Source organism: Cyprinodon variegatus, unplaced genomic scaffold, assembly GCF_000732505.1.
Source record: "Cyprinodon variegatus isolate N-32 unplaced genomic scaffold, C_variegatus-1.0 Scaffold103, whole genome shotgun sequence".
Taxonomy (NCBI): domain Eukaryota; kingdom Metazoa; phylum Chordata; class Actinopteri; order Cyprinodontiformes; family Cyprinodontidae; genus Cyprinodon; species Cyprinodon variegatus.
In genome coordinates, this window is record NW_015150556.1 from 123213 (window position 1) to 136309 (window position 13097).

General features: G+C 35.2%; 3 protein-coding genes across 4 annotated transcripts in view; all 3 read right to left on the reverse strand.

Moving 5' to 3' along the window:
- The window catches only part of LOC107084528, a 6208-nt gene extending 5234 nt beyond the window's left edge, over positions 1–974 (reverse strand). Inside the window, exon 1 of the mRNA XM_015374413.1 lies at positions 592–974. Coding sequence (XP_015229899.1) covers positions 592–702 — 111 coding nt within the window. The 5' untranslated portion in view covers positions 703–974. The remainder of the gene's footprint in view (positions 1–591) is intronic.
- Positions 975–3001: 2027 nt separating this feature from the next.
- LOC107084537 lies at positions 3002–4373 on the reverse strand. The gene is made up of 6 exons (XM_015374423.1): positions 4196–4373; positions 3882–4024; positions 3720–3784; positions 3495–3629; positions 3286–3384; positions 3002–3211 (listed from the first exon to the last, which is right to left on the reverse strand). Exons 1-6 carry the CDS (start codon positions 4298–4300, stop codon positions 3147–3149), a joined length of 612 nt encoding a protein of 203 aa, XP_015229909.1. The 5' UTR covers positions 4301–4373; the 3' UTR covers positions 3002–3146.
- Positions 4374–10929: 6556 nt separating this feature from the next.
- ssbp2 (single-stranded DNA binding protein 2) overlaps positions 10930–13097 on the reverse strand; it is an 87568-nt gene continuing 85400 nt past the window's right edge. The window contains exon 17 of one of the 2 annotated variants that reach the window (XM_015374457.1): positions 10930–12774. In XM_015374457.1, coding sequence (XP_015229943.1) covers positions 12742–12774 — 33 coding nt within the window. In that variant the 3' untranslated portion in view covers positions 10930–12741. The remainder of the gene's footprint in view (positions 12775–13097) is intronic. The other variant, XM_015374458.1, reaches the window with a different exon arrangement.

Below are 13097 nucleotides of genomic sequence, written 5' to 3' on the forward strand. Positions count from 1 at the left end.
TAATAGGTAAAAGATCATGGGACGTAATGACTAGAAGCAACACTGCAATACTAAATGATTTTACAAAATAATAAAAGGAGTGGTTAAGTTAAAAGTGTTGCTACTTATGTAAGAAATGCAAAATACCCATCAAGTAACTTTTCTATGGATAAAAAATTCTGATTACATAATATACCCTTCCATGGGAAGAACTGTTAGTGAATAGAAAGGAAAAAATATGAGCCAATGCAAATGGATATAAAACAACAACTATAACAGGCTAAACAGCCAAGGATATAAAGCATTTATTGACAGGAATATTGCTCCAACTATATATTTCAATTAAATATTTCTAGAGTCTGCCTATAATAGTAAACATAAAACACTATGTTCTATTACAATCTTCAGAAAGAACTACTGCAGCTTTTGGTTATTCATGTTAATCACTTTGTTAGCTATAATCAAAAACTTTAAGCAGGCCAAAAACCCTGCTGCCAAAACCATAAAACACTGAGTCCTGTTAGCAGAGAGAACTGACTCTCTGCTTTATGCGAATTCCAGCAGACTTCTCACACTTGTCCTAATCTAACAAGCCACCACAGATGTACTCACGGGGCTGTGGCTGTCCAGCACCAGAGGCTTCACCAGCTCCTTGCAGTCCGGCTCAGCCGTAGCGCTCAGGGAGGTGAAAGCCAGCAGAGCAACAACCAGCTGTGCAGCCATGGTTGGAGACAGCAGGCAGCCGGAGAGCAACACTGATGTCAGGGATCCTGCTGCCAGCTACAGACCCTCAAAGGAACCGAGGGACGTCTTCTAACAGGGGGGCTGGGCCACACACACAAGAGAGTTTTGCAATGATGCTCGCTCTCTTGCAAAATTAGATAAAATGTTATTTTTTCCCTCTGCTGATCCCTATGCACCAAGGCTTCATCAAAACACCTGATTCCTGTTTGATTTTCTAAACAAAAATGAGAAATTGTGTTCAGAACACACACAGTCACACAGCTGAATACACGTGTCTGGTCTCTCTTGGAAACTAGTGTTTAACTTCTCGCCTCCACTCAGCAGGAACTTGTGTCCTATTTATCTTGTTACATAACAAGCAGCTGGCAAAGTGTGAATAGCAGGACCCCCACATGTCTCAGTATGTGAACAGAATGTCACACAAGGTCTCAGGGGCTTACAGAGAGACGAAAACACATGGAAATTTCCCCCATGCTGTTCTCATTTCTTTTCGCAACAGAGAAAATCTTTAGAAGTTTTGTAAAAAGAAAACTTTGCCCTGCTTTCTCCTTTCCTATTGATAATTAACAGTATATTTTTTTCAGCCTCTGAGGTTCTGTAATCTATACAGATTGAGTTCTTACCAACTAATATTGTTTAGCTACTTTCATTATTTACATACTATGTCACACAGTTACAAAAGAGAACAACAGCTGATTTTCATAATGGACTATAAGAAAATCAATGATCTCTCATGACAGATAAACTTTACTCTGTAGAAAGAATCTCCCCAAACTAACTCAGTTTTCTAGTAAAGTTTCATCAAATGGGAGTAAGGGAAGACATACATGCCTACAATAGAATAGAATACTGTAGGAAATCCCTTTATTGTCCCACAATGGGGATATTCTGGCATTTACAGCAGCAAAAAGGTTATAGAAAAAATTGTCACACAAGTGTGGACCTTAGAAAAATATATATAAGAATAACATATTGGTGAAAAGATAAAAAAATACAATACTGTACTGTAAAGTGCTTTAACAACACAAAACTTTGCACCTAGAGAATAAAATAACCAATATACAGCATTTTTACAGTAATGGATGTATTTGAAACTAGCAGCAACATCAAACATGTGCAAAAAGTTCAGTGAGTTCCTCCATGTCATGCATAGATATTAATATGAGGATAGGTTGGTCGGTCTGTAACATTACTGGGACAAAAAAAAACTTTATCATTTTGATCTAAAATGTTTTCTTCATCTTATCGCCCTTTTTTTAACAGCCTGAAGGATCTGTCTTCAAATGTATATTGCAACCAAACTTTGACCCTATTTGTAAGCTAAATACTTTGTGAAACACCCACAGCCCATCGGGCTCTGTTTCATTATTAGTAGAAATGTCAGTTTTATTGCACCATCTTGCTGATTAATCCTAAATGAATTATTTGCCCAACTCATTTGATATAAACTGAATCTAAGTCCTTTGCTGCTACTTAGCGGATCAAAAAGAGATCAAAAAACAAAATAGTGAAGAGTAAAAATAAAATGATCAACAAATTTAACTATGCAACAATGCAAGAGTGTAGCTGCAGGGACGATTGTTTTGAGCATCAGAGGAGTGTAAAACACACAAAAAACAGGCCTGAAAAATGATTTTAAATATTGGAGTTTCAGACTGGACTTTAAAAGGACAGCAAAAATTAAAAGCCTAAAATTTCTAAAATCCGATATAAAGTCAATAGAATGTCAGTTAATAGATTATCTTTTGTTTTTTCCTCTTTTCTATCAAACAAATAGCTGCTAAAAACTCTTTATCTTCTCTGCAAATCTGCTTATTTGCTTAAAAATAATTAACAGAAATATTTAATACCAAAAAAAGACAAACAGAAAAGAGGAAATCCTCAATCATGGCTCATCACAAAATATCAGTCTATATCTCAAATTTAGGTTTGCAAGACAAAACTATAGAGTTTAAAGCAAAACCTAAACTAAAACACCATTTTCCTTCATTAGAGAATTTAGAAAATTATTCCTTACTATCTACCGTATTTTACACTTCTAGATTTTACTTGTTTTTCATGTCAAAAATCCAACTTTTCCTAACTTGAATCTTCATTTATATAAAAAAAAACATTTTAAAATTTATAGAAAACTATTTGATTCACAGAAGAAATTCCTGCATAGGTTTGCAAAGTGTATTGATGGATGGAAGAAAATATATCCGCTTATGATAATAACATTTATGTATCAGTAAGGTTAATTTTTGAACAACATTAAAGACAGAGCAGTGAATGGTTTGCAGCAGACTACATAGTTTATTTCCAAACAAGTACAACAAGTTATAGTTCATGGTGTTGACTAAGAAATCATATCTGAATGCTGATTAAGTCCAAAGAGTTCAGGAACAGCAGGTACAGGATGAAGATGATAATTTGCATTTCTTCTATTGTTCCTCAGTGTTTTCCTCTGTGGGAGCAGTGGTAGGTTCATTTTCTTCAGGACACAAGCCTAAAACAAAAAGGGAGACAAGTTGAATGATGCTGTATAGCAGACGCTGCAGACAAATAAAGACTGAGTCTTACCTGTGGTTTCCAGAAAATAGAGCTCAGGTAAGAGGTTGAGACACTTTGCCTGCTTCTTGAAAACCTCGAGATCAGCAGGATCCAGTTTTCCAGTCTTTGCTGAGGTTTGTTAAAGGAAAAGGTGAACATTTTTGAAGTTAAAGAACTAATAAATCTGTCAGTTTTATTGTATATTAATTAAAAACAGAGATTAAAAAGAGGGAACTCACTGAAGATGTAGATATTTTTGCTTTTAGTAGTCTCCCCGTTCACCTCGGCCACTGCCTCGTCTGTCCACAGGATGCAGTCATCACACGTCTCCAAAAACCGCCCAATGTGCTCATATGTGGTGGAGTTGTAATAAACTAAACCAAACGGAACAAAAAAAGTATCGTTGTTGCTGTTTGAAAAATAGAGCTGCAGATTTAAAGCAGAAATTTCTGATATCTACTTACAGATCACCTTTGTAGCGTTTCCTGTAGTGCTGCTATTAACGGTTCCACAAACACATTTTCCTTCACTGTCAATGAGAGTTAAGAAATTAGCACTTTGAAATGTTCATAGAATTTTAAACATGCATCCAAAAGGAAATAAGGGTAATTTCCCAATGACTTTACATTTTGTCAATGTAGGCCATACTGAATTCCTCTGTATCAGGTATTGAAGAGAGTTTAATCCAGGAGCTGTTCACAATTTTCTTTGCCTTCAGGTTCTTTTCACTGTCTGATGCTCCTGCATGTAATACCCATTTTCCATAAATCTGTCAAGGTAAAAAAAACAACAGAAAAACATTATTTTCACTTCAAAAAAAGAACGAAATGTCATTTATTGTCTCTGCATGATCAAATAAAACTCCAGCATAATATAATTAATATATTTTTGACTCTGTTTTTCAATGTATCAGTGGATTTCAGAGCACACCCCTACTTACCTTGCTTCGGTCCTCCAGAGGTTTAATCAGTTCCTCGCAGCCTTGATCAGATGCAGCAGCTAGAGAGCACAGAGCCAGCAAAGTGAAGCAAAACTTAGCAAACATGATGAGAAGGTGAATAGAAGTGAAGTGGAGGCTGCTGGGAGGACGGGACAACTGAGCTCTCTCAGCAAAGCCTTGATAAAGACTAGGGGACAATATGTCACGTAACAGAAAGAGGGATGTGGGCGGGCTGTGTTGAAAAGGCAAAATGTGATATAATCATATAAACTTTACACCAGAGACCAAATCGATGTAGGTATTTATGTTCCCTTCTTCATATTGACTTCTTCTGATTTATTCATTTATTATATACATGATACTATAACATAGTATCATGTTAATATTCCTGCAAAGCTTTATATGACCTTTCTGTAAAGGTACCAATCTAAAACCTTTATAAACCAATATCCAGTGCATAATCTTAAAGCGTTTCGCCAACTGTGTTCTGTCTATCAGTTGCTTTGAACTGGCTGCAATGCAAAGACAGCTATTTTCTGGTATAGGTCTCAAAAACAAATCCTTAATCTTCTTTGTAGCAATCCCCCACACTGCGCATACATACTGTAGGGTGACAGTGGAGGGGACAAACTCCCTTATAACAGGAAGAAACCATCAGAAAAAAAACAGAAAACCAGGTCAGATGAGGCTACTATGTTAAGAAAAAGCAGAAAGAATATTAATTTAGAAAATGAACTCTCAAATATTGCATAATTGAAGCGTAGAAGCCGAAATAAGTAAAATTGTGAAAAGCGTACCCTGTGTCCTCCAGCAGTCTAAGCCTATAGCAGTGTAACTAAATAGACCTAAGGATAGCATAAGGTACTCTGACTATTAGCTGTATCAAAAACTAAAAATAGTAGTTGGTTCCACAGGAGAGGAGCCTTTTAACTTAACAACCCAGCAAAAAAGAGAGAAAAAAAAATCCTTTTTTTATATCTAAACAGAACACAGTACCATTTTATCATTATCATTATGCTAAGATTATAGCGATTGCAATATCTTTCTTGAATAAAATGTAACTTATCTTTTGCTTACAGTATATGTTATGTATAAAGTGCAGTTGCATGTGTTTGTGATAAATACAAATAAACAGTAGATGAAGCCCTTAAAATCTAAATAAACATTTTAATGTTCCTGGCTTCTAAGTTGATACCAAAGCAACAGTAAAATTCTGGTCAACAAACTTAGAGGAAGATAGCCTCCTCTTGTTTGCTAAAGTTTTTTTTTTTTTTTTTTTTACTCTCTGAATATATCCACCCCCTGATGGGTGAATATAATGGTTCAAATATGTGGAGTAAAACCTAACTGCTCTCTGGTTGGGTTGGTAAATCTGTGATTGACAAGACAATCGCCCAATCAGCTGCATTCAAGAAACATCATTCTCTATTTGTGAAGTAAAATACAAAGAAGCTTTACAAAGATTTATGCATATCTTTAAACATACCTTAAAAAAAGTATTTTATGTACCTAGTTTTGTATTCTGTGTTTCATAATGCTGAAATTTTAATTTAATAAAATAGGTTTTAATTTCAATTAGTTTTTCCTGATTAAATAAAGGAAACTAAGGATTTTTTATGGAAACACAGCATTTTTTACACACCTCTATTCTAAGCACAAAGATTTGAAACATTTTGCTTTGCAATGTGGAAACATTTATTAACAAATATATGAGTGGAATCTATGCTTTTACAAAATCAATAGGACACAGTTTTTGTTTTAGTGAAAAAAAACAATAATAAAAGAATTTATCATCAATTTGTTAAAAACAGATTAAACTATTGGGATTGAGCATTTGATAAAATCTAAAAAAAAAAAATAAAAAAAAAAGAATATTTCCCCATTTAGAGGATAACAGTATGGCAATTATTCCCCTCCCCTCTTTATTTCTCTTTTTTCTTTCTTTTCTGCTTTATCTTTTTTTTTCCATGTGAACAAAAACTGATAGTTTATAACTTATAAAGCCTGATTAGCTTGATCTAAAAAAAAAGACACTGGTACAACCTCTCCAGATCCAAGTGATCCTATAAAATAGAATTTCTAAATAGCAAGAACCCCTCATATCAAAAAGGCTATAAAAACATCAGCAGAGAGACAACCCTGCTTGAATCTGGGATTTCCAATCACATGAAGAGGTATAATTCTTAAGTAATAGTCCCAACTGGCTGGAAAAGTGAAAGACCTCCCTATTTTCTTTGAGCATTGGATCAGAATCACGGTTAGCTGTTTGTAAAACTGGTGATTGCAGAAGGAAGACCTGAATTGCAAATTTTAAATATTCCTTGAATAACTCCACCAATAATGTTTTGATGATAATAGTTAAAACAATGTTTTCACACTGTAAAGTTCTATTTTCTGCTGCGTAAGACATCAACCGAACACATCAAGCACATAAAACTGAATTTGCACCTAAATAGAGTTAGTTTATCTGCAAAGAAGTAGAAAAAGTGATGCACGAGGGGTTTAACAAGGAAAGCATATTTCAGACTTCAGTTACAGCAGCTATGAGGATGGGATGAAGGCGAGAGGTTTCTCTATTCTTCAGTTTGTGTCGGTGGGGGCAGTGGTTGGCTCACTCTGCTCAGGACACAGGTCTGAAACAGAAAGGATACCAAAACTAATTTCATACTGACAACCACAGTTGGCTCCACATAGAAATAATAATAATAAAAAAATAAAATCAAACCTGTAGTTTCTGAGAAATAGAAATCTGGTAAGAGGTTGAGACACTTGGCTTGTTTCTTGAAAATCTCTTTATCAGACTCATCCAGTTTTCCTGTCTTTGCTAATATAATTGAAAGGGACAGACAATAATTAGTCAAACAAATTGTTTTGTATTTTAATTTTAGAGAGTACTAGAGTATAAATTGTTGCACACAAAACTTTGAGAACTTACTAAAGAGAACAAGGTTGTTGGTTTTTTTAACTTTTCCATCAAACTCTTTCATCTGCTCATCAGACCAGAGGACACATTCGGCGCACGTCTTCAAATACCTCCCAACACACTCATAATCAGTGGAGTTAAAGTGAACTATGGGAGACAGAGCAGACAGTTATGATACTATTCAGAAAATCAGTAGTATTTACTGGTAAAGGCCAGATGAGCACTGTTATCTACTTACAAACCACCGTTGTAGTGTTTCCTGAAGTGCTGGAATTTGCCGTCCCATGAACACATTTACCTTCACTGACAAAAAGAATCAAAAATTACATAAACATAAAGTTGATTTTTGTTGAATTAAAAGGTAATGAGAACAAGTTTTAAAGGATCCCAGCTTACATTCTGTCGACGTAGTGGATCGTGAATTCATCACTGTCAGGTATCGGGGACATTTTAGCCCAAGAGCTAGTGGAGATTGCATATGCTTTTAGATTTTCCTCACTGTCAGACGCTATAGCATAGGTTATCCATTTTCCATAAACCTAAATGTCAATAAGAAAAATGAGCTTTCAAGAAAACTTTTCATTTCTAAATGGGAAACATTAACATTTAGTTTTGTGTGTGTCAGTTCAAGCAATTCAGAAAATTCTACCGTTACTTTAATTCTCACTATATTTCTTTTCAAATATCTTAAAACATTTTATTCTTAAACCCTAAAGGGGCATCTTTTGTGCATGAATAAAAATCTAGACAGCAAGCTGAGAAAAGAGTCTGATTACTGTAATCTAGTGGTCCACTTAATGAGGGTAAAATTTGTTTTGCAATCGATAATTGTGCCTTTTACACAAAAATTAACTCGGCTCTGCTTTACAATGTCAGTGCAGAGAACAGCTTACCTTGCTTCGGTCCTCCAGAGGTTTAATCAGCTCATCGCATCCTTGATCGGATGCAGCAGCCAGAGAGGAGATAGCCAAAAAAGCAAAGCAAAACTGAGCAAACATGGTGAGAAGTTGAATGGAAGTCAAGTGGATGTTTCTGTGTGGATGGGACAAGTGAGCTCTTTCAGGAGAAGCCAGATAAAGGATAGGAGACAATATGTTGTGTAACATGTTATGTAACAAAGAGAGAAATGGGAGTTCGCAGTAGGAGGGCTATGCCACAATGGGACTGTATGATATAACCAAAACAGTCACACAGGCATCCATTTAGTTTGGTACCTTTTCATATATTTCACAATAATCTTTTTTTATTCACCTGAAGTTGTTTTTAAAATGTGTGCTCATTGAAAGAATATTTAAGAGGGAGATTGCAAAATTTATGGAGACCAGAACCTATATAAATCCTGCAATCTCAAATCTGCAGGATATACTTTATGTACTAAAACAAATATAGTGTTTTAGGGATGTTTCAGATTAATATGAATTTGTAATTTTGATAGAAATTAAGTGATTTTTTTTTGACAATGTAGCTGCTTTTCTTTTGCTATTTATTTTTTTTATGGATACTTTCAGTGCACCTTATATCCCTGCAAGATTTAATTATTCCTGTGAGGATCTCTCAGCTGTTTTGAAAACATGCATCCTCTGAACATGCTTTATATACTGAGCTGCTGTGCAAGAGCATATCTTGCAACAATTGTATGCACATCAAACTTGGAATACAATAAATTAACATTGCATTTTCTCAAGTTGAGCAGTTAAGCAACGGTTTAAACTTTCAGGGAGTTAAAGATAGAGAAGGGGTGTTGTTAAAATCTCAAGATCTGCATAAGGGATTTTTATTACCATGGTAAATGTGACAAATTATGCACATGGAAACTTGTTGCAGGTATCATATTTTGCAGTAATATTAGCTGGATTTAACAGGTTATTGTTGAAAAGCAGTAGTACTTAATCTAATTTACTTGTACCTTAAGTCTTCAGATATTTGACCTTTAGCTGAAAGCTGGGCAGAGTGACACTGGAGTTGGCTTTGGAGTTCTAATCTAGAGTTTACAATCCTGTAGCCATGTCTCCGTGAAACACATATAACTGCATTTCAGATGATCTGGCTGGGTGGCTGTCTGCACCTCAAGCTTGCCAATCCTAATTATATTTACTCTCAACTTGCAGTGTAACAAGAGCTACTGAATTATACATGTTACCTCCTTTTGAATGAATAAATCGATGGTCAGTTAAGGTGTTTTATAAAATATGTGAATCAGGATATTGTGTATATACCAAACTGAACGACTGTTGTTCTCTACTTAAAAAAACACTTTCCATTTAAAAAAATATATATATTTTTTTTAAATCCTTGCATAACATGGATGCATAAATACCTCATTTTATTTCTGTGTTAAATTATGTTTAAAGAAACAGATTAGAATTAAAAATGTCTTTACTGGTTGATGATTTTCTTTATCGGACCCCAGTGACCCTGACCCTTATGCCTTAAGTCTACGCACTGCAAGTTAGACGTTTGTAGCTCAAAAGCTGTAGGAGTTTGCTAAGCTAATACATGAAGGTAAAAAAAAAGCTAATTATGGGTTTGATTCAAAACAGCTGATTTCCCATGGGGTTTGGACCATGGCTCCAAGAGACTTTTTTGTAGGTTTTGATGGGTTATACATGTGTACTAAATTTCATAATTCTCTGTGAAAGCATGGCCTGGGGCTTACCTTTTGTTTTATCCCAAAAAGATCAAATTTCATGCTTGGCCACGCCCACATGCTTTGATGTAGAAATATTCTTTGATCCACTTTGCCTAAGGCCAATTGAGAGTGGATTTGAAGTTTGTAACTGAAAAGTTCTAGGAGGATTATGCTCAGATATGTCATGAAGAAAAAAAAGCAAAGTGATGGCTTCGATTCAAAATGGCTGACTTCCTGTGGGTTCTACTGTAGGGCATACCTCCAAGAGACTCGATTTAGGGAGAATTACCTTTGTGCAAAATTTTAAGTCTCTGCTACTTACGGTTTTCCCCATCTAACTTTAGAGTGAGCTGTTGAGCCGTTTGGCCATGCCCATTTCTGATTCCATTAAACTACGTACATTTCACACGAGGGACAATTTTCTGTAAAGTCTGCTGAGTTTTTCAAAAATATGTTAAAGCCTCTAAAAAAGTGTTTCATTCAGGAGAAAAATAAACATTTGAAAAAAAAATTGGCCTTCGCAGCCCCTTCGCTGCTCGGGGCCTTAAAAAAACATGACGTTGATAATAGTGATGAAAATTACGTATTGTGTATATAATTAATTCAAAGCCCTACAAAGAAAAGTAAAGACAAACATAATACAAGCAGCTGCTGGTATTCAGTTTTGTTTTGATAAACATGCCATGATATTTCTGCCAAGTCATTGTTATTTTTGTTTAAATTTTATAAAGATTTTCCGTAGTCCCGCTGCATTTACTTGTACCAGCCTGTGCAGCCATCTTTTACATAACCTACATATCTATCTATCCATCCATTCTTCAATCTGTTTCATACTAAATAAAGATGCAAAAATGCAAGCACCTGTACTCACTTTCAGGTTTGATTAATTGATAGTGTGAAGTGATAACTATTAACATTTGCATATCTTTCACCAATAAATTTGTGAGGTTTGCTCAACCTACAGTATGCAAAAAAAATAAAAAAATAAAACATTTGCACACACTGTTAAAGTGCACAAGCAACTTGCAACCCAACCTTTTGAAGACCAGGCCCATAGTATTTTCACATAAATCACTATTTGAAAAAGGTGAAATGAGGACCAAGGGCACAGTATGAAAGAAACTCTGCTTGTGTAAACAAATTTTAAATATTCACTTCGATCCACACCGACACAATAATTAAGAAGAAACAAATGACTAAGGGAAGAGAAGCTTTATACCAGCAAATTTAAAACCAATGAAACTTCTCTGCTTATTTACAAAAACATAATACAAGAATAAAAAAGAGAGAAATGAACACATCACAAATGAAGTCCCACACAGTCACAAAACAAAAATGAGATCCAATTTACAAACTTATCTTCTTGTTCTCCCACTTATGGCTTCATTCTAATGAGAAAAAAAAAAAAAAAAGATAAAAGAACATCATTTCAGTTTTTAGGTTGGCTTATTAGTCCATTCCTCCTATTCGGTGACTCTCTGAAGATTAATATTGAAATAATAATTACATCAAATACACATACAAGAAAGAGGAGCTACATTTGTGACCCGGCTGTACATGTAGAGGTGTTGGAGGGGAGAGGAGCATGTTCACACAAATATCAACGTTTGTACATTGTAACAATCATGGGCACTAAAAAGTTTTTCTCTTTTTTAAAAAAATGATTCAAAAACAAGCTTTTAGTTTTCTGTACCAATCAACTCTTAAAATCATATTAAAATCACAGTTTAACCGGATGACAATTATTCAGGAGTAACCAGTGTTGAGTTTGCTTTTCATCCTCATCATCTACGTCTCTGTTGAATTCAGAGAATTAGACCCACTGTGCTTCTTGTGATTCCAAGATGCAAACTCTGCGATCGTTACATGCATCATTAAGATAGCAGGTCAGAGAATCCACAACTAAGAGAAAATCAATTTACAAACTCTAGTTGTTTTATCTGAACAAAGAGAATGTTATTGATGCCATTTGTCTAAATTTTGTGTTGTGGGTCTGCAATGGACAGAGTGCAAAGTTCAACCCTTTGAGTATATTACTCACGTGTTACATCACAACTGTGGTTTGCAGTTCAGTACAGAAAGAGACAAATTTTACTGCATTGGGAAAAAAAATAAATGTTCAACCTGCACAGCATGATTTGTTAATAAGATTTGTAATAAACTGCAACCGATTAACTTTGCAGTTCTCTTCCAAACAGTTTCCAACAATCAACTAATCCAAAGCGTAAAATACTCCAAATAAAGAACTAGTTTAAAAATGACAGCTTACAGTCTTCTGTTTAAATAAGCTCTGGTTTTATAATTTAAAATGTATTAAAAGAGTGTCTTGAAATGTGAAGCTGGATAATTTTAATCTTCACTAATTTTCCCTCTTTTATGAAGACAAACTGAAAGATGGTTCCCATAATTGATTAGTATGAAAAATAAAGAACAACATCTTCTAAAACATAAATAAACATTAAAATAATGTAACAGTGTTTGTTTCAAAGATGTGGACAACCAGGGGTGTGGAAAAAAGCCTTGGATAACTGCAAAATACTGAAATAAGGCTAAGAGTCATGTGACTGGGGTAGTTTGCATTTTTGTAGTAATAAAAAACAGAAATGTCTCATTAAAAAAGCTGAAATACATTTAACAATAAAAGAAATAATAAAAAAAACTGTGCGGATGCTCTTGGTTGTTTATCTTCAGTTGAATGATTTGGTTCAGAGTCATGTGTTGGATGTACACTGCTCCATACACCGCATGTAAATATATAAAGAGTTCTCCTCTTGCACGTTTCACTTGGATCTTTTGTACAGTCTGAATGCAGCAGAGTGGTCACTTTGAAGAAACAGAGTAGAGACGTAGGCTGAAACCATGGAGAGTTTCGGGAAAATGGAGGTCAGGGGTTGGGGATAGGGGCAGCGATGGCGGACAAGGAATCACTGGCCTAAATGATGTCTTATTGTGTCTCTTTGCTTTATACCGATTTCCCCACAGCTTTACGAGTCTTCACACGCTCATTGTCATGTTTGGAGAATACTGCTGAAACACAACAAGGACAGAGGTGTGTTAGTGTTGTACGCTGCCTTGCAGAATTTTTCATACCCATACCCATTGTAACATTTTACATTCATATTAAACTCTTTGACATTTAGTAACTATGGGGGTAGACCTGTAAATTATACACTCACCCGCCACTTTATTAGGTACCCCATGCTAGTAACGGGTTGGAAAAAGTTTGCCTTCAGAACTGCCTCAATTCTTCGTGGCATAGATTCAACAAGGTGCTGGAAACATTCCTCAGGGAGTTTGGTCCATATTGACATGATGGCATCACACAGTTGCCGCAGATTTGTCGGCTGCAC

What these genes read in the sequence shown, in the direction of transcription:
- LOC107084537 (XM_015374423.1), bottom strand. Translation starts at nt 4,300, where the DNA reads ATGTTTGCTAAGTTTTGCTTCACTTTGCTGGCTCTGTGCTCTCTAGCT. An exon ending in AAACGCTACAAAGGTGATCT is followed by an intron (nt 3,630 to 3,719) that starts GTAAGTAGATAT and finishes CGTTTGGTTTAG; the next exon opens with TTTATTACAACTCCACCACA. An exon ending in CTATTTTCTGGAAACCACAG is followed by an intron (nt 3,212 to 3,285) that starts GTAAGACTCAGT and finishes TTTTTGTTTTAG; the next exon opens with GCTTGTGTCCTGAAGAAAAT.